At 42.7% G+C, this 19,647-nt stretch overlaps 1 protein-coding gene across 1 annotated transcript in view; it reads left to right on the plus strand.

Moving 5' to 3' along the window:
* The first annotated feature begins 13,352 nt into the window (after window positions 1-13,352).
* CHRNA5 (cholinergic receptor nicotinic alpha 5 subunit) overlaps window positions 13,353-19,647 on the plus strand; it is a 30,792-nt gene continuing 24,497 nt past the window's right edge. Inside the window, exon 1 of the mRNA XM_051982430.1 lies at window positions 13,353-13,714. Coding sequence (XP_051838390.1) covers window positions 13,582-13,714 — 133 coding nt within the window. The 5' untranslated portion in view covers window positions 13,353-13,581. The remainder of the gene's footprint in view (window positions 13,715-19,647) is intronic.

A 19,647-nucleotide genomic window follows, 5' to 3' on the forward strand; every position in this document is an offset into this window, starting at 1 on the left:
AGCAAGGACCAGAGAGTTATGTGCATCTGGGTGGGAGCTGGTTTCAGAGCGGTCACAGCAGGAATCCAGGAGAACTGGTGGGGCTGAAGATGGAAATGAGGCGTATCTGGGCCACCAGCTAGTTAAGGAGCCAGGCCTGAGCTCTCAGGGTTCCGACCTGCATTGTAGAATCTGTTAAAAATCAGACTCCTTCCCTGTCCCTCTTAATCCACTCCTTGGAGCTCGCCATCACCTCCTCTCATTTGTTACCTTGAAGTTGTCTCTGACTCCCTTCCCTCCCCTGCCCCTTGGTTCTGTTAACAAGGCTTTCTTAGCATGTTTAATTCAGGGGGTGACTTCATTACCCCCTTCCCCGCCAGGTGATCTTGTATAACAGAGTCCCACTGACTGGAGGCTGGAAGCTTTCCCATATGTTGAGCCCAGCTCTGCGTCTCTTGACTTGCCTTGAATACTAAATCTCCTTTTGAAGGCTCTTCGTGCTGCGTGGCGCTGGTCCTCACTCTGCTCACCCGGCCAGGCCAGCTGGGGTCCCATACCTTGGGGCACACCCATGCCGGCCTGCAGGCCTTCAGCACTTCTGCCCGTTCTGCCTCAAGGCGCAGCCCGAGTCCCACCTCCCGGTGTCTGGGGCATCCACCCCGATCACAGATGGTGGGAGATTTGGAGCTATAAGAAACCTTAGGTCGTTGAGGTTATAGGTTATTCAGTCCAACCAGCTCCAAGGGTTGCTGTGGACATGCTGGGAATAGGAAGGCCTGGCCTCCAGGCCTTTTGTTCTAGTCTGGAGAGGTGCAAAGGAGGATAATTGGTGTCAAAAATCTATTAAAATCATCTAGAGGGCAGGGGAGATGGGGAAGGGTCCCTGGCAGGAGGGCTTGTTTGTCTGGGACATGAAGGACTCTTGGGATTCCCAGAGGGGAGGTCTTTGAGGGGTGATCTGTGGGAAGGCACAATGACAAGCCGAAATGTTGGAGAATGAGGGAGTGGGGGGCCCCTCGGTCAAGGGGACAGCATGGCGAACCTGACGCAGCCGGTGCACCCGGCTATGGGAGAGCTCAGGGTGGACTGCAGTGGTCAAGGAAGGTTTCCGGCCAGATGTTGGAGCTAGGCTTCCGGGGGTAGTTAGATGGACAAAGAGAGAGTAGGAGGGAGGACATTCCGAGTGGTAAAAACGGGGAATCAACAGAAACCGCCCATTCTGGTGAACACTGCTCATCAGTGGAGGAAGGCGTGGAGAGGACGCCTCCCGGACCTGTGCATCATCCACACCCCTCACCCACCCCAGGACTCAGGGGGTCCCATGGGCCCACCCAAAGAGGGCAATTCTCTGGCTTCCAAGGTCTTCCTGGTCCCTAGGAGCAGATCTGGGCCCTGAATCCAGGCCAGTTCCAGATCCCTGGCTCCTTCCACATCTCCCTGCTTCCCTCTACTGGCCTCTTCTTTTCTACATGAACCGGCCCAGATGGGTGAGAACACTTACTCAATGTCACCCAGAGACTCCTAGTTCAAGCCTCTGACCTCTGCCTCCAAGTCCAGTCTTTGCAATCTCTCTGGCCAGATGGAGCTCCTTCAGGCCAAGGATATAATTTTAATTTAATTTTAATATTTAATAATAGCTTTTTATTTTCAAAATTGATGCAAAGATAGTTTTCAACACTCACCCTTGTAAAACTTTATGTTCCAAAATTTTCTCTCTCCTTCCCCTCCTCCTCCCTAGATAGCAAATACTCCAAAATGGGCTAAACGTTTGCAATTCTTCTAAATATATTTCCATATTCGTCATGCTGTGCAAGAAAAATCAGATCAAAAGGGGGATAAAACAAGAGAAAAAACTAAGCAAACAAACAGCAAAAGCAGTGAAAATGCTTTGATCCACATTCAGTCTCTATAGTTCTCTCTCTTCTTTCCCAAGTCTATTGGAATTAAGGAATATAAAATTCTCATGGGGAAAGTCTACATCAAAAAGGAACATGAGGAGGGGTCAGAGTTGGGTGTGGGACGTGATGGAAGAATCCTGACTGAAAAGGGAAGAGATAGAAGAGCTGGTGCCTCCTTAATGAGATCCTGGGGGGAGCCATGCAATCAGAGGGAGGGAGCCAGTGGCCGAGGATACTTCCAGGGTGTGCATATGGGGTCCAAGTGATCTTCCAGGAGGAAGAGTATTCTGGGGTGATGGAGGAGTCTGGATTGCAGCCTCGTGAGAAAGGAAGCTTGGGTCCTACTAAAACAAACCAGCTTCTCCCCAAAGCAAGAGCAAGGAATGGAGCTGATAATATACAGATATTTCTTTGCATTTTCCTTGCTGAAGTTTTCTAATTTGGAGACACTCAACTTCTATGGTAAATGGATTTTTTTTGTCCTTCCCCAGAGATGGCCATAAATAATAGCTTCTATTTACATTGTACTTTTCACATACATATACATACAATATAATATATATATATATATACATTGATATATAATTATATATAAATATAATAAAATGATATATATAATATATAATTAAAAGTTGTTTTTTTTTTAAAGAAACTAACATTTTTTGACTATACCAATAATAATGTCACTTTAAAGAAAGAAATTGAGGTATCGAAGCCACTGTGAGTGGTCAAAAGTTTACACCAATATCCAGAGAACTGAGCATCCAGGTTTCCTGATTTACACTAACTTAAATACATCTCAGAAATAAGACAGATTTAAAATATTTCATCAATCTTTCCTTCCTTTTTGTTTTCTTCTTAATGTTATGTTGGTATGTTTTCAAAACACTTCAAAATATTATCTAATTTTATTCTCACAGTAATTGTGAGAGGTAGGTGCTATTATTATGCCCATTTTACAGATGGAAAAACTAAGACAGACAGTGATTGAGTGACTTGTCCAAGATTACTCAGCTAGTTAAAGGTTTAAGGTTGAATTTGAACTCAGGTGACTTCCAATAGTCTCCCTATGGTGCCGCCTATTTGTCTCTTAGTTTATTATAGTTTTTGTATATTTAGTCACCTGCAAGACTGTAAATTCCTTGATGGCAAAGTATATGTATTCTGTTCAGTTCCACAAATATTTATTAAACCTTATTCAACTTCATATCCTCAAAACCAACACTTAGTAGGTGCTTAATCAATGTTTTGTTGAATTAAATCTCTCATTTTAGTAAAGCAACCTATATTTATATACTTTTAGGACCAGAGAGTCAAAATAGGAAGGAAGATTTTTATTTAGAATAGGAAAGTGTAGCTTTGTGAGATTGTGACTTCTTTACCCCTGGAACTATGCAAGCAAAGGATGGTTGACTACTGGCTGAGGAAGTTGTAGAGGGGATTATAAGATTGAGTCCCTTCTCATCCAAAAGACTTTTTCTATTCTATTGAGACATAGACTGGAATGATATGGAAAAGTGATTTCACGGTGCTCATACTTCCTGGAAGCTTGCTTTTTATATATTTCCTATGAACAGAGGCTGAATCTGCAATGAGGTGAAATAATTAGTAAAATATTCTTTCAAGATTTCACTTTTATCACTGTCCTCTCCTTTCCATCTTAGTGGGGTTTATGGGAAAACACCTTTTCTGATTTCAGGAAATTGTACTTGTTCACTTTTCCTCTCCCAACTTGGAAAATCTCTAATCTTCTCCTCCAATTAGAAACCTAATGATTACCTAATGTTTTCTCCTGATTAATTGTCTCCTTGTAATTAATTGTTCTTATTTGGTTAATTGTTTTTAATGTAGAAAAGTTTGTCTCCCCATGTATTGGGATTCAGTGCCAAGGATGAGGAAGGTTACTGATCCTGATCTGTTGGGCAATCAGCATGCATTACTAAATAAATCTATATACTGAGAAGCTTGAATCTTCATATCCTCATTTCATCTTTTAGCTGCTATAGCCTCTCTTCAGAGTATTATTATCCTGTGGAATCATTGATGACTACTGTGTTGATCCAGTTCTTAAATCTTTCAAAATTGTTAATTTTTACAATACTGTTGCCATGTTATAAATTGTTCTCCTGGTTCTGCTCACTTAATTCTATTATCAGTTCAAAGTGAAGTTCAAGTGATTCTTGATCTCTTCATCTTTTCCCCATTTTTATAGATTTCTATCTATGTCCCCTAATTATGTGAGATAAGTTCCTCCCAACATCCATTCCCTTTCTTTCCCGAAGCTATTCTTTCTCCACCATTTCTTTTCCTCTTTTAACATTAGCAGATCATAACAAAACAAATTATAACCTAACAAAGATAACACCCCTGACCTCCATCGTAGACAACTTCTTCTATGACCCCTGTTGACTTTATATTTCTTCTCTTATACTTCTTCCTCCCGATTAGAATACAAATGCTTCAAGTCTTTTTCCAATTGCTACCTTGTGCTCATTTTTCTTATATTTCTATTTATAACTGTGTTGAATATTTTTCCCTTGTAAAGATATATTCAGTTTTTCTGCTTTTTGGAATGTTGAATTCCATGCTCTCTGTTTCTTCACTTTTATAGTTGTCAGATCTTGCGTGCTCCCACCTGATTTTCTTTTTGGCAGTTTGTAGTAGTTTTTTTTTGACCTGGAAGCTCTGAGTTTTGGCTATGATATCCCTAGGGTTTTTCACTGAGAAACTAATCAATTCTTTCTACTTTCCCCTAACCCATTGGTTCTAAGAAATCTGGGCAGTTTTCTTTCATTATTTCTTGAAATATCATATCCAGACACTTTTTTTTTTTTTTTTTTTTTTGGCTGAGGCAATTGGGGTTAAGTGACTAACCCAGGGTCACACAGCAAGGAAGTGTTAAGTGTCTGAGGCCAGATTTGAACTCAGATCTTCCTGATTTCAGGGCTGTTGTTCTATCCACTGCACCAACTAGCTGCTCCTGAGACAGTTTTTATAGTCATAGTATTTAGGTATTCTTAAATGATTTTTTCTTGATTTGTTTTCCAGGTCAGTTGGTTTTGAAATGAGATGTCTTATTTTTTGGTCTAATTTCTAATTTTTTTAAATTTTATTTTGGTCTAATCCTGTTATCTCTAGGAGTCAGTAACTTTAATTTGGTCCATTCTAATTTTCAGCACAAACTTTTGTATCTTTGTGAGAAGCCGATATTTCCCTTCCCAGAATTTTCCTCTGGAGTTTTCACTGTCATTTTAATTATTTCCTCAATTTTCCTTGTTTTATAATGCCCCTTTAATTTTTTTTTTTTAAGTTTGCAACGTTTCTTCTCAAAAGTCTACTTGGTCTTAGGACCAAAGTGTATTTTTGTTTGAGATTTTGCTTGTAAAATTTTCAATTATTCTCCTCTTCTGGATCGTGTTCATGCCAGCTTATCTCTTCTCATCCATGAAGGACACCTCTTGTCTGGATAACCCGCTGTTACTGACCAGGAGATCTTTTGGACCTGAGACTGTGAGTGTGACCCAGCTAGGAGACCTCCTTGTGCTTGCTGTGTTCCTGCGTAAAGGACCAATGTTCATTATGTGCTCTAGGTGACCCATTCTTGGGGGCCTCTAAGTCAGTGCTGAGTTTGTGTTCCAGACCCTTAGGCCAGGGGGGCTGTCTATGGTCAGCTCTGGGAATCCCCAGCCTGCCCTGAGCCTGTGATCCTAGCCCACCCGTTACCCACAGTTCCAGCCTTGGTCACTTGTCTAGGGGTTGAATTTGTGATCTTAGGTTGCAAAGAAACCTTAGTTTCTCATTCAATTTCCCACTCCCTATCACATATTCTTCTGGGAACACTGCTGGGGTAATTGTGGGGTTGGCTAGGTTGTGCTATCCCCCCCACGTGGTCATCTTAACTTGTCTCCTCTCCATCACCCTCCACCTGGACTACGGCAATAACATCCCAACTGCTCTCATTGTTCCCCCTGCGTCGTCACTTTGTCCTCCCAAATTACTGGGAGCTGGCTCCCGCACACACTAATAGCCCCTCTGTTACACAGAGGCCAGGTTCCTCTGGGAGTGAACTCAGGCTGGATCCAAAGCAAGTGGGGTTCTCGGTGAGGGACAAAGTGGGCTCCGTGTTCCAGCATCCCGTGTCCACCAGCGATCTCGTAATAGGTCAAATTGTAAAATCAAAATAGAGGAGTTTGGTTTCTTGGGTTGAGCTTTCCTATTACTGGCTAGGATTTGGCATAAATTATTCTCCTCTCGTGATTTACTTGTTTTTTCCCTCCCACAATTAGATTTCTCTAGCAATCACAGGATCTGTAATGGGAAACTTGGCAGCAATAAAGATTGAGCCTGTTTTTATTTCTGGTCATTTGCTGCAAGAGAGATTGTTGTTATTGCTCTAGCGTGGCTTAGGGATGGCACATGTGATAAATGGGTTCTGGGGCAGCTGGGTGATATACTTTACTGTCCAGAGATGCCATTGAACCTTATTTTGTGGGTCTGGGTTTTGTTATCGAAAACTAATAAAAAAAACAAATTAGTTTCCTTTCTTAGAGCTGTCCAGATGAAAATATTGGCAAGTTCTTTAACATTTTGATTGCTGTGGCCATTCCTATTTTAACAACTCTACTGGGCTTTTTATAGGGCCTTTAGGATTTGAAAATTCTTCAAAATATTCACTTCTATGTTTCTTTGCTTGGTGAAAAACACATTTCTTTTTTGCTTTGTAAGTATACACCTTTTAATCCCAGGAGCTCGAATGTCACCTAGCCATGTCTTCTCCTCTTTCAGAACTCTTATCTGGCAAGGTCCACTCATAAATTGTGAACATACTAGACCTTCCTCTAGGTCACACCGTTGTATCGTGAGTAATGGAACATAGAGGCCGGTCATTAGTATGTTCTCTCAATCAATCTCCCTCCTTCCTTCCCTCCTCTCTCTTTCTCTCTATTTCTCTGTCTCTCTCTTTCTTTCTTTCTCTCTCTCTCTCTCTCTCTCTCTCTCTCTCTCTCTCTCTCTCTCTCTTTCCCCCTCTCTCTTTCCTTCTCTCTCTCTCTCTTTCTCCTTCTTTAATCTATCCCCCTCTCTTTCTGTTCTTTCCCTTCCTCCCCCTATCCCACCCTCCCCCCTCTCCCCAACCCTTCTCTTTCTCTCTCCTCCTCCTCCATCCCTATCTTTTGTTTCTATACCATCTTCGTGTCCACACATATTTTTCTTCTTCTTCCATCCCCCTGTTCTGCTCCTCTCTGTACCTGCTGACAAACTCTGTGCCACTTCCTCTGGACTGCTCTTGTCCTGGCTTGCAGCCAGCTCATGCCCACCATGTACTCTTTGGGTAACTTTTATTTTGAATTCTTTAAAGACTGGTATTACATTGCTCACAACCTTATCAAAAAAAGATTGTTGTTGTTGTTTTTAATGAAAGAGAAAGAGAGAGAGAGAGAAGAGAGAAAGAGAGAGAGAGAGAGAAAGCGAGAGAGAGAGAGAGAGAGAGAGAGAGAGAGAGAGAGAGAGAGAGAGAGAGAGGTCTGTGGTACAGGGAAAAACTAATCTCATGAAAAGTATTCACAATTCTTTCCTTAAATTAAGCCTTTTGATTGGGCTTTCCTCTTGCAGGTCTCTGACCTCATACAGAATTTATTCTTTAAGCAGCACCTTGAGATAGACATTAGGAATAGGGGTAGCAAAGTTCTTCAATCCTCCCAGTTTAGCTCAGTTGACCCCATTACACAAAGCAAATAGCATCACTGGGTGAATGACATGAGACTGCAATGCACGCTCCCAGTGAACTCCATTTATTTCTGACTTGGGATGTAATGTCATCTGGCCTGATTCTCTTCCCATGTGCCCTATTTTACTCCAAACTCTTTTTGATATCATCAGGAGAATGGACCATGGGATAATGTGGCTGGAGGGCCCACCTGGAAGCCAGAGAGACCTGGTTCCATCTCTGTCTGACACTTCTTGGCTTGTGATCCTGACAAGTTACTTAACCTCTGGGCAATTTTCTAAGACTCTAAATTGCAAAGGAGGTGCTGACCTGAATTAGTCGATGGAAGGGTGAGTGAGTCTGACAATGTTTGCTGGTTTCCACACTCTTAGTCCTCCGCTTCTGCAAAGAAATGGTGTGGGGGATATTTTTTCATCTTCTCTCTATAATGACTAACCTAGGCTAAGCTAAAGCAGTAGGTGGTGCAATGGATAGACTACTGGGCTTGGAATCAGGAAGATCTGAGTTCAAATGTGACCTCGAGCCATTTATTGGCTGGATGATGCTGGCCAACTCACTTAATCCTATTTACCTCATCTGTAAATTGAGTTAAAGAAGGAAACAGCAAACTGCTCCAAGGATCTTTGCCAAGACCCCAAATGGGGTCACACAACTACAATGACTGGACAGCAATAGACCATTATAATTGGAATTCAATTTTGTGTTTTGTTGTTTCCATTCATATTATTGTTGTCATTATGTATGCTGTTGTCCTGGTTACTTCACTTTGCATCAGTTCAAAAAAGTCTTTTGCTTGCTTCTTTGAATTCTTCATATTAGTCCATCACAATTGGTTTAGCCATTCTCCAGTTAATGGGAATTGATTTTCTTTTCAGTTCTTCGCTGCCACAAAAAGGTACTGCTGAATATCTTGGTGCCCGTGGAACCTCCCTTTCTCTCTTCAACCTCCTTGTTGAAATAGATGCAATATTTGCATTTATAAAAAAATTTAAAATTATTCCCCATTGTATTTCTTTGTTTTTTTCCTTTCTTCTACATGATACCCATGAATGGTTACTTACCTTCCAAGACCTACCCTATGGGGAGGAATCAGTCCTTGAGGACCTTAGCTTCTATCTGGAGAATAATAAACATGACCCTGAAGGGGCAAATCTTGCGCTTCTCTAAGAGGCAGATTCCTGTTGGGATAATTTCCCAGTTTAATGCCCGCTGGCCATGTCGCTTATGTTTTTGGCCCAACACCCTAACACCTTGTCTAAGAATATTCGCCAGCCATCTCTGCCATATCTATCCCCTCTGAGCTCCCTGACCCTTGATTTATGTTGGTTGCTGTCCTGCTCCTACCCACTCTTGGCTCTCTCCAACGAATCCCTACACTCCCACTGGTTTTACCAATGGCCAACACCGGTTCTACTAGCAGCCGTGGGCTGGCTACCTGGAGGCTGTTAACCACAGGCCTGTAGTGCCACCTGGTGGTTAAATGCCTCAAGGTGAGCCACCCTCTGGCGAGAGTCTCCAAGGTGTTCTTGTTCCCTCCCTCTTCCCTTCATGAATTTGTTTTTTCACATGAACAACCGCTTAGATGAACAATGTTCTTGTTCATCTCTCCTTAGGCGTTGGAAATTTTCAATGAACAATCAATGCTTTGATCTGCCATAACATTGCTATCATTGATACCAGTGGTTCTCAAAGTGTGGTCTGGAGAATCCTGGGGGTCTCTGAAACCCTTTTAGAGGGTCTACAAATTCAAAAATAGTTTTTATTTCCAATATGGTAAATGTCTATAAATATAACCCAGATAAACAGAAACGCTTTGGAGAGATCCTCAATCATTTTTAATAGGATAAAGATACTGAAAACAAAAGTTTGAGAACCACTGATTATTTGCTACAAATTAATTATTTGTAATTAATCCCCACGATGGTTCTGCAGGGCAAGCGCTTTGTTACCTCCATTCTGGGAGACTGTGCCCAGGGTCACACAAATCAGTCCCGAACCCAAGCCTCCTCGCTGCACCCAGTGATGCTCAGGAGAATGGAAGCCCCCTGAGGGCGCGCTGGTCCTGGGACTACGTGGTCATTGCTCGTACCCCCCGTGCAAGGCACAGAGGTTTAATAGATGCTACATTAAATCGAGCGGACCGAAGGAAGGGGTGCTCGGCTCGTCGAGCCTTCAGGAGCCCGCTCCATCACCCCCCCCCCCCTCAGCGAGCCGCTGGAGAAGGGCTGGGGAGAGGGCGTACGGTGCAAACTTGGAAGCGTCCTGGTCAGTGACCAATCAGGGGTTTTCTGGGGGGAAATACACAGGACACACTTTGAAGGTTAAAGATCCCTTTCAATAAAACAAGAAACCAAGCCCTGCTTTGTAGCATTGCGCCTTGGAGGGACCTATTAGAGATGCCCCAGTCTTACCCCCAAACGCCCCCCATCTTAGAGCAGAGATTCTTAACGTGCTCTGTCTCCCGGGTCCCGTGGGGAGTCTGGCGATGTTTTCTCGGGATGGTTTTCAATGGCACCAAGTAAGATGCGCCACTAGGTGGCGCCACAGTGCATACAGCGATGGATCCGAATCTGGATTCAAATGCAGCCTGGCCAAGTCACTTCTCCCTGTTTGTCTCAATGTCCTCATCTGTAATATGAGCTGGAAAAGGAAATAGCAAATCGCTTCAATATCTTTGCCAAGAAAACCCCAAACAGGATCACAAAGAGTTGGACCAGACTGAAATAACTGAACAATAAAGTATAAGATAAAATAAATAAATAAATGAAATGAAAAATAAAATAAAAGATAAAATAAAGAAGTAAAAAAAATACACAGAATTCCAAAGGACATCAATTATATTGAAATACAGTTATCAAAATATTTTCAAAAATAAGTTCATGAATCTCAGATTAAGAACCTATAATTTGGGGATAGAAGATGTCTTAGAGGTCACAACTCTTTCCTTTTACAAATGAGGAAACTGAGAAATTAAGTGACTTGTTCAAATTCACACAAGTAGTAGTAGTAGGACTATACCATACCACCTCTTGGGCCAGAAACAAGAACTCCAATCTACACACTTGCCTTTTTTTTTTTTTTTTTTAAGTAATTTTCCCTTTCCTGGGGAACTTGCTTTATTTATTTATATTTTTGCATGCTGCACAATATGCACAGACAATTGTTCAGGATTGGGGCTTGCATATGAGAGGGATGTTTATTCTTGCCTTTGACATTAATAGGACCTTCATTATGACCTCTAGCTATTTGCAAAAATTGACTCTGTTGGCCATTATTTCCATTTTCATGGCTGTGTTCAGAACTAGATCACTGCAACTGTTTTTTTCTATGTTATTCAGACTCTTTGCAGCCAGAAAAACCAAAAGTTTGTTTTTCCAATAGTCTGTGGCTTATTCCTCCAAAAAGAACTAAGAAGAGTCAGCCTCAGAATGTTGATGCTCCACCACTGAAGTTCAGAGAGAATTTATCAGGTCTTTTGTGCCAAATAGACCTTGCTAATCAATTATGAACAGGAGCAGCAGAATCCAGGACCTATGGAGATTTGGAAAGAGGTTTCTAGCTGGCAACTGAGAATCACTGTCCAAGTTGCTAAGCATTGGTGACAGATGGAGTGAGTGATATTTATAAATGTTAATTGATGATAATAGAATGCTGGGATTACCTACTCATCTGAAGGAGCCATGTGTCATCCCTGCTGATATCAGAGAATGGCAGAGCTGGAAGGGGCCTTTTGGGTCACCTGGTCTAATCCCCACATTGGAAGTGGATCAACTGAGCCCCATTTGGAAAATGACTTGCCTCAAGTCTCTGTGGGAAAGCACCGAGATTGTAATAACCTTACTTTTTGGTCTGAACTTATGCTTCTTGTCAATGAATGGATTTCCTCTGTAATTTAGAGAGTGGAACACTGAGAGGTTAAGTGACTTATTAAATGTATACTCTTATCTTTTAAAAGTCCTTCACAACCAACAGACTCAGTGGACACTTCCTCCTTCCCATATGCTTTGATCCAATCAAACTGACCTTCCTTTTATAGATCCACTCCTTAATATTCTATATGAGCTGCTAAAGCCAGAAATCCTCTCTTCCAGGATGGAAGTGTTGCCTTCACTGGGCTAGGTCTCTTCAAAAAGATACAGTCCAGGGACCTCTCATTGACACTCTTTGAAATTAGGACCTGCTAGAATCTCTGATCCTCTGGCACAGCCCTCGTGGGGGAAAGGTCACTATCTCACTCAACTGAGGCATGTAGGAAGACTTCATTCATTCAATAAACATTTCTCTCAATTTGGGATAAAAAAATAGAAACAGAAAGGACTTTAGAGGTCATGTAATCCACTCACCTCTCCCATTTTAGAGAGGAAATAAAAGTCTGGGGCTGGAGTGAATTGTCTGCATGTAGCAGAGTCGGAATCACAACTCAGGATCTTTCTGACTCTAGAGCCAGCACTATTTCCACTCCCTTCCATATTTTTCATTCTCTATCGAGGTCTTTTGTTTTTGATTGCACCATCATTTTTGGATATATCCCTTTACCCTAAAGGAGCACCCCTTTGTTAGGTATAAAAACAAGTCGGAACCACCAACCAATGTATTAACAGTGTCAGACAGCACTTAAACCCCAAACCCACTGCTTTCTCTGGAGAAGAGGGAGGTTAATGTTTATGTTTAAATTAATTCATATTCTATTAATTCGTGGTAAATCAATCAAGGCAAAGGCAGGTTTAGCTACAGAATCTTAAATGCAAAATTTCTAAATGTGCTCCTCTGTCAGCTGAGGGGATTGAACTAAATGGGCACTAAGCTCTCCTGCTTTAAATCCATGCAGTTTCAAAATATAAGTAGACACATAGAGAAAAATATCAGAACACAAACAAAGGGGCTAGAATACAAAGGCGAGCTCAGCTCCCCTGGCCAGACAGAAGCATCAGAAGTACAGGAAAAATGCAGAAGAGGGACAGTGTCCAGATTTGGGGATGGGGTGGATGGACGAAGGACCAGCCCACGTGGACAAAGCCCTGTGCCAAGTCCTGAGAGGGGGAGATAGATTCTGACCTTGCCAGGCCGGTGAATTAAATAGAAAACCTTTTATTTGATGCTGGCAGCTCTTCACAACCTGACACTCCTCCCCTACTTTTTCCACACCCCACTCTGGCCATCCCCCGTGCCTGGAAGACTCTCTCTCCTCCGCTCTGACTCCTGACCTCCTTGGCTTCCTTTAAGTCCCAGCTGAGATCCCACCTTCTCCTGGAAGCCTTTTCCAACCTCTCAGTTCGAATGCCTTCCTTCTCTTATTATCTCCTATTTATCCTAAATATAAGTTGTTTTTCTGCTCTATTGGATTCCTTGAGGAGCAGGGACTGAATTTTGCCTCTTTATATCCCCAGCGCTTAGTTCAGTGCCCGCCCGACACACAGTAGGCGCTTAATATTTGACAGAGTGGGAAGTAACTATTTCTTGTCTGTCCCTGCGCACGTGCCCAGTATTGAGAGCCCCTCCCTAAGTCCCCGCCCCCTAGCGATGATTGGACTTTAGGATAAAGGCGTGGTCTGCCTGGGAGGGGGCGCTAAAAGGGGGAGGGAAACCACGAGATGGGGCCGGCTGAAGGGATCGTCACTGAGGAAATGGGGTGGTGGCGGAGGGGAGGGGTGGAGGAGGAAGGGGTTTGGGCAGGTGCTGGGGGTGGGGCGGCCTCCGTAGGGCAGGGGTGAGGCTGAGTGGGGAAGGACTTAATGGGGATATATGGCTGAGCGGGTAGGGGCCCATTTGGGGCAAGTCCGGACGGGGCTAGGATGCTGCTTGGGCTCTGGGCGTGGCTGTCGGGGGGAGTGGCTGGTAGGGAGGCGGGGCTCAGCAGGGTCCGGTCCCGAGCCCGGCTTCCAGTGGGACTAGCTGGCCGCAGCGCCGAGCGCTCCCACCCAGAGCGCCTCCTCCAGCCTCCGCGCAGCCTCGGGACCCTTCCCAGAGAGCTCGGGGGGCATGGCCGCAGGGGGGCGATTCCCCTCGGTTCTCCCCGCTGCATTCGCCCCCAGCTGCCCTTGTGGCCCCCTCCTCCTCCTCCAGCTGCTGCTGCTGGCTCGGGCCGGCGCCCCGGTCAGCGCTGCGTGGACTGGTGAGAGCTCGAGGGAGAAGTCCGACGTGGGGGTGGGGTGCGAAGAGCAAGAACTCTGGGGGGAGAAGGGAATGCCGGGTATGGGGGCAGAAGGTCGAGGAAGTAGATGTAGTACCTGGGACGGTAAGTGTACGGGACGGAAGGTCTGGGGCGTGCTCCGAGTGTCAGGGGGATCCAGGGAGAGGGCTGGGACAGGCAGGGAAGAGGCGCAGGGGTGCGCGGGTAAAGGGCCGGGAAGCGATGGAGGGGGAGAAACTTGTATTAAAATAACAGTTCAGCACCTGGAAGAGGGGCTGGAGAAGACGGGGTTGGGGCCGGGACGGGAGGGAGGGCGACCCGAGGAGCGGCTAGGATGCGGCCAGGTGCGAGGAGAACGTATTAAAACAGCAGCTTTACGCAGTACCTGAAAAAAAGCACTGGGGGGAGGGGGATGGGGGGGGAGGCAGCGGCTTTCAAAGGGAACCTTGTTCTGCACCTCCGGAATGAGTTGTTCTGGGTCGTTTGTACCTCGTGCCAGCAGCGTCCTATGACTTGGGGGCGGGGGAGATATTCCGGATAGTGTGTTTGCTTTATGTAAGTTTCTGCACACGGGTGTATGGTTCCACACTTCAACGATCTGGGGGCTCCTTAATCTGGGGACTTTCTCCGCTGAGGCGCTTGGAAATAAATACCCCTTTGCTTTCACTGACTGACTTCAAAGAGTTGACGTGGTCCCCGACTTTGTCATCCCGAAATCGGTGATGAACCCTCACACCTCACTTAGCTAGCGCATCCAGCTCCTCCGAGGAGATTTTCTAGTTGTGAGAAATCATGCTAATATGGTCCATGGTGAACCCAGGGTCACCTCCAGCCGTGATGAGGCATCAGGGGAGGGACTGGGGAGCAGGAGCTGACTCTTGTTGGGATAAACATGCAGGTGTATGTACACATGTATATAACAGCTCATATTTATGTAATTTGCCACAACTCTGTGAATTAGTGGGACTATGATTAATATTGTTTTGTGGGAAAAGAAACAAGCCCAGAGAGGATCAAAATGACTTACCTCAACGAGCAAGGTCAGAGGATCACTCTCCTCTTGTGACCTCAAAAGCTTTTGCCATAGAGTATACGTACATATTCACATTTCTACTTTCCATATGTCCATCCACATTCACTAAAATGTACATTATACAGAGAGAAAAGCAGCCCAGTGTAAAGATTGCAAAATGAATTTAATAGGATCAGCTGCATTTTTTTTTTTTAAGGAAAAACTAAGGACAGATTTTAAGAGACTAGAAACTACTGGAAGGACTTTTTCCTCCTTGGTGATGTGGCTTAGGGTTTCATTCTGTTAATTGCGATGACACTTTAATTACTGTAATGTTTTAATTAGGGGTTTTAAAAGTCTAGGGACTTGGTGTTTAAAATGAAAAGAAAGGTCATTTTTTTTTTAATTCTGCAAGGTTCTAAGCAGCAATCGATGCTTATGTCCTTAACTATAACTTTTTCCAGCTAGGAGATAGTCTATTGTTACCTGACCTGTTATTTGTAGTAATTTGTAGACTGGGTTTTCTGCTTTAATTTTTTTTTCTCCAGGGCTTCTGGATTGTCTTCCTGGGCTGGTAGAGGGAGATGGAAACTCAGGATGGGGTCTTTGAAATGGGTACAAGGTTAGCATTTTATTTGGACAAGAAGTATTCACTTTTAAAAAATGTTATTTCTTGAACAGAAGATAAAAAGGCTATTTCAGTGTATCCACCATTACAATCCTATTATTCCTTTGGGAACTATTCCCTTCCCTGAGCAATGAATCTCTGTCTGGATATGGAATTCTAATTTCATTTGCTAGGTGCTTTCTCAGGCTTCTCATTAGTTCAGCAAGAGAACAACACTGTGTCAACCTCCCTAAATAGGTGTTTGGGAGAAACAACAACAACAACAAATCAAGATACTTTTCATTATAATATTTGAATGGATAATTTTTTTTTAAATGAAGTGTTACTATGAGTCAAGCAGGAAGAACTCAAAGACAAAAGTAGCAGTTCCTTCCCTCACACAGCTTTCATTTTAATAGCAGAAGAGAACTTCTAGATGTAGCTTCCGTCTAATATTCAAGGAATGGAGTTTTGGTCTGTGGAGTCATAGGTCTAGGGAAGAGATATTTAGGGCAATCAATTCTGTGGGAGTTGAGGGTGAAGTATATATCCAGCAGCAGGGAAATAGTAAAACGTGTGGGGTAGATGGGGTTAGAGAGGTTGGGCTGGGATCAGCTGAATATCATTGATAAGGTAAGTTTTCAGTCACTCACTGAGCCACCAACTAGGATAACTCAGTCCAGGGTAGGATTCCAGAGGTGGATGCATACCCCAAAGAAGGGGCATATGGTGGCTAAAAAACTTATGCAAGGAAAAAGCCTTACCTGTTTCAGAGCTTCAAGAAATTGCCATGTCACTCCTGTTTGCTTTGTATATATTTTGTATTTAATTATCTATGTATTTGGTGTTCCTTCCTCCCCTAATCTCAGTAGAATATAACCTTCTTGAGAGCAGGGATTGGTTTTTATTTTTTTCTGTATCCCCAGCACATTAGCACATAATGGATGCTTAAATATTGCTTGTGGAATTGAATTCATAAATTTATTATGGATTCAGAAAATTCATTCATAAATTGAATTCAGAGTATAATTCCTTCATGCCTTAGTACACATCTTAATGAGTTGTGGCCAAAATAATTCATCACCTTATGGCCAGGCCTGTGGAGAGAAACTTCTCTGAATTGAGTTGGACTGGTTCTCAGATGATGGATGCAGAAATCACATGGACTTGAAGCCTTCTAGCTCAGTGGAATAGGACCTTCCATAGTGTGTGCTCTGTCAGAAGAGTCTTCAAGAACCCAAGGTCTTATTTTGACAAGACAGGATTCCAAAGGGAGACTAACAGTCTCAGCATTCATGAGATCATGGGACAGGGTAAGACCTAAACACAGAAACCATTCATATTTCAGTGGTTAAAAGTGACGATACAAAGAAAGCAAAAATCTGGGAAATAAACTTTTGTTTTTGTCCTTCATGTAATTTTTAAAATAGTGATTTACAAAGCATGCACATGAGCATAACAGGTGATTAGAGTCAGGATTATATGTGTGGGGCATGTTTTAATTTTGCTTCTCAGAGTTAATGTGGGAAGCAGTAAAAAAAAAAGGCAAACATATGTCAGACTATGAAGCAAATACGTATGATCAAATATCAGTGTTGGCAGTGAACTTGGAGATCATTTTGTCTAGAAGCTCTTAACGTCTTTTATGTCATGGCCCAATTTGGCTATCTGGTGAAGCCTGTGGATCTCTTCCTTCTCAGAATAGTTTTTAATAATAATTTAATAAAATTTAATTTAAAATTTAATCAAAGTAATGTTTTCAAGCACACAAAATAAAATTCACATAAAATGCAAAGGAAACACAGCTATCAAAATATTTTTTAACGTTCATAGAGCTCAGGTTAAAAAGTCCTGATTTAGCTCAATTCTCCCATTTTATAGAGAAGGAAACTGTGGCCCAGACAAGGAAAGTAGTTTGATCACACAGATTGTGAGTAATAGAGCTGGGTTTCAAATTCATGTCTCTGGCTCTGAAACCCAATGTTCTTTATTTTACTAGAAGGCATGAAGGAACCATGTTGAACACAGTTCAATGACAGCAATAGAAAGCGTCAGCAGTGAGTTTTCAAGTAAAAATACCAAACAGTAATCCTGGTGGATCTTAATGAGTGCATTCATATTTTTGAGTAGTAAGACTTGTCTGAGAAGCTGAAGTTGCAAGATTTTTAGCAAAGCAATTTTTTTTTTGCATCTGCTTGATCTGTATTTGGTTGCTGGGTTTTTTTTTTTTTTTTAACTGATTTGTGTTTTGTCTGAATGACCTTTCACCACATCATGAAAAAAATCATGAACATTTTATGAAATCAACCCATGTATCAACAATTTTAGTGTGGAAATTCATCTTGTGAGATCAGCATATTGAGGTCGTATGATTTTGGGTAAGGGGGGAGCTTTTTCCTCCAATGCGTGCTGCATCCAGTCTGTCTTAGACATTTGCCTGCCATTCCATGCCTTTGGATTGCTTTTCTTCCATGCTTGGAATGCTCTTTCTCACCTTATTCCTCCCTTTAATTTTCTCTGGATTTTCCCAAGACTCAGTTAAAATCTTAATTCTTCTAAGGTCTTTCCCACTATTCCCCTTTCCCGCATCCCCCCAAACTGTAATTATCTTCTCTCTGGGGATACCTTCCATTTTTGGCATGCCAAATTTTTTTCATGCTGTTTGCAACATTAGAATGTGCATTTCTTGAGAATAGGAGCTGCATTTTTGTTTTTCTTAGTATCCCCAGTATTAGCATGGCTCCTGGCATATAATAATTGCTTAATAGATGACTAACTGCAAGTCCACCATTTTACCCATCAAGACACACTGCTAGTTTTTCAAGAATTGATTTGGCAAGCTGATTTTAGAAAGTCCCGGAAAGATTTACATGAACTGATGCTGAGCGAAACAAGCAGAACCGGGAATACAGTGCACACAATAACAGCAAGAATGTGCTATAATCGAGTGTGAGAGACTTGGTTCTTCTCAGTGGTTTAGTGAACCAAGGCAATCCCAATAGACTTTGGGCAGAAAATGCCATCTGCATCCAAAAAAAGAACTAAAGAGACTGAGTATAAATCAACCCATGCCATGTTCACTTCTTTATTCTGTTTTTTTCCTGTTTTATTTTTCTTTTCCAACATGATTCATAAAGCAGTGTGTATTAAAAATAAATAAATTATATATATATATAATTATATTATTGTATTATATATATAATTATATATATAATACACACACACACACACACACACACACACACATATATATATATATATATATATATATATAAAGAATTGGTTCAGAAGATCTCTGCATTAGGCAGTCGTCAAATCCAATGAACCAAGTCATGATGTCCAGAGAGGACAAATGAAGTTGGGTGTTTATTGTAAATGCCCCCATATTTTCCTCCTCACTCTCTTGCTGCATTTTCACCTAGGCTATATCCATTAAATGTGGGTGTCCTCCAAGACTCTGTTCTGGGCCCCCTTCTCTTCTCTCTTTATGACACTTGGTGATGTCATCTGATCCCATGGGTTCAGATTTCTGGGCTAATGATTCTCAAATCTACTTATCCTTCCTTAGCCTGTCTGCTGACCTCCAATCTTGCCTTTCTTTCTGCCTATTAGACATTTTACAATGTCCTGTAGACACTGTAAACTCAGCATGCCCAAAAGTGAACTCAGAATCTTTCTCTACAAATTCTTCCCCTTCCAAATTTCCCTATTATTGTTAAGGACACCAGACTCCCAGGATACTCAGTCCTCTCCTCACTCTCTTCCCCTCCATAACCAATCTTTTGGGAAGGTTTGTCGACTTTGTCTTTATAATATTTCTCAATACACTCCCTTCTCTCCTTGGATACTGTCACCACTCTGATGCAGACTCTCATCACCTCACACTTGGACTCTTACAATGGCTGCTGATGGGTCTATCTGCCACCAGCCTTTTACCCAAGGTGGTTCTCCATTCAGCCACCAGAGTGAGTTTCCTAAAGTAGAGATCCAGCTGTCACACCTTCCTACTCAGTAATTCTGTGACCTTTCTGTTCCTCCTAGCATCAAATTTAAATGCTCTCTTTTGGTGTGTGAAGCCCTTCATAACCTCGCCTTCCCTTCCTCCTGCCCCATCCTTTTCAATCTTCTTATACTTTATAAATGCCCCCCAACATCCACATACTCTATAAGATCCATCAACAATGGCCTCCTGGCTGCTCCTCAAACAAATCATCTCCTGACTCCTGCCTTTTTTCCTGGCTGCCCCTGTCCCTGGAATGGTTTCCTTCCTCGTCTCTGTTTCCTGATACCCTTCAA

Source organism: Antechinus flavipes, chromosome 2 (genome assembly GCF_016432865.1).
Source record: "Antechinus flavipes isolate AdamAnt ecotype Samford, QLD, Australia chromosome 2, AdamAnt_v2, whole genome shotgun sequence".
Classification (NCBI taxonomy): domain Eukaryota; kingdom Metazoa; phylum Chordata; class Mammalia; order Dasyuromorphia; family Dasyuridae; genus Antechinus; species Antechinus flavipes.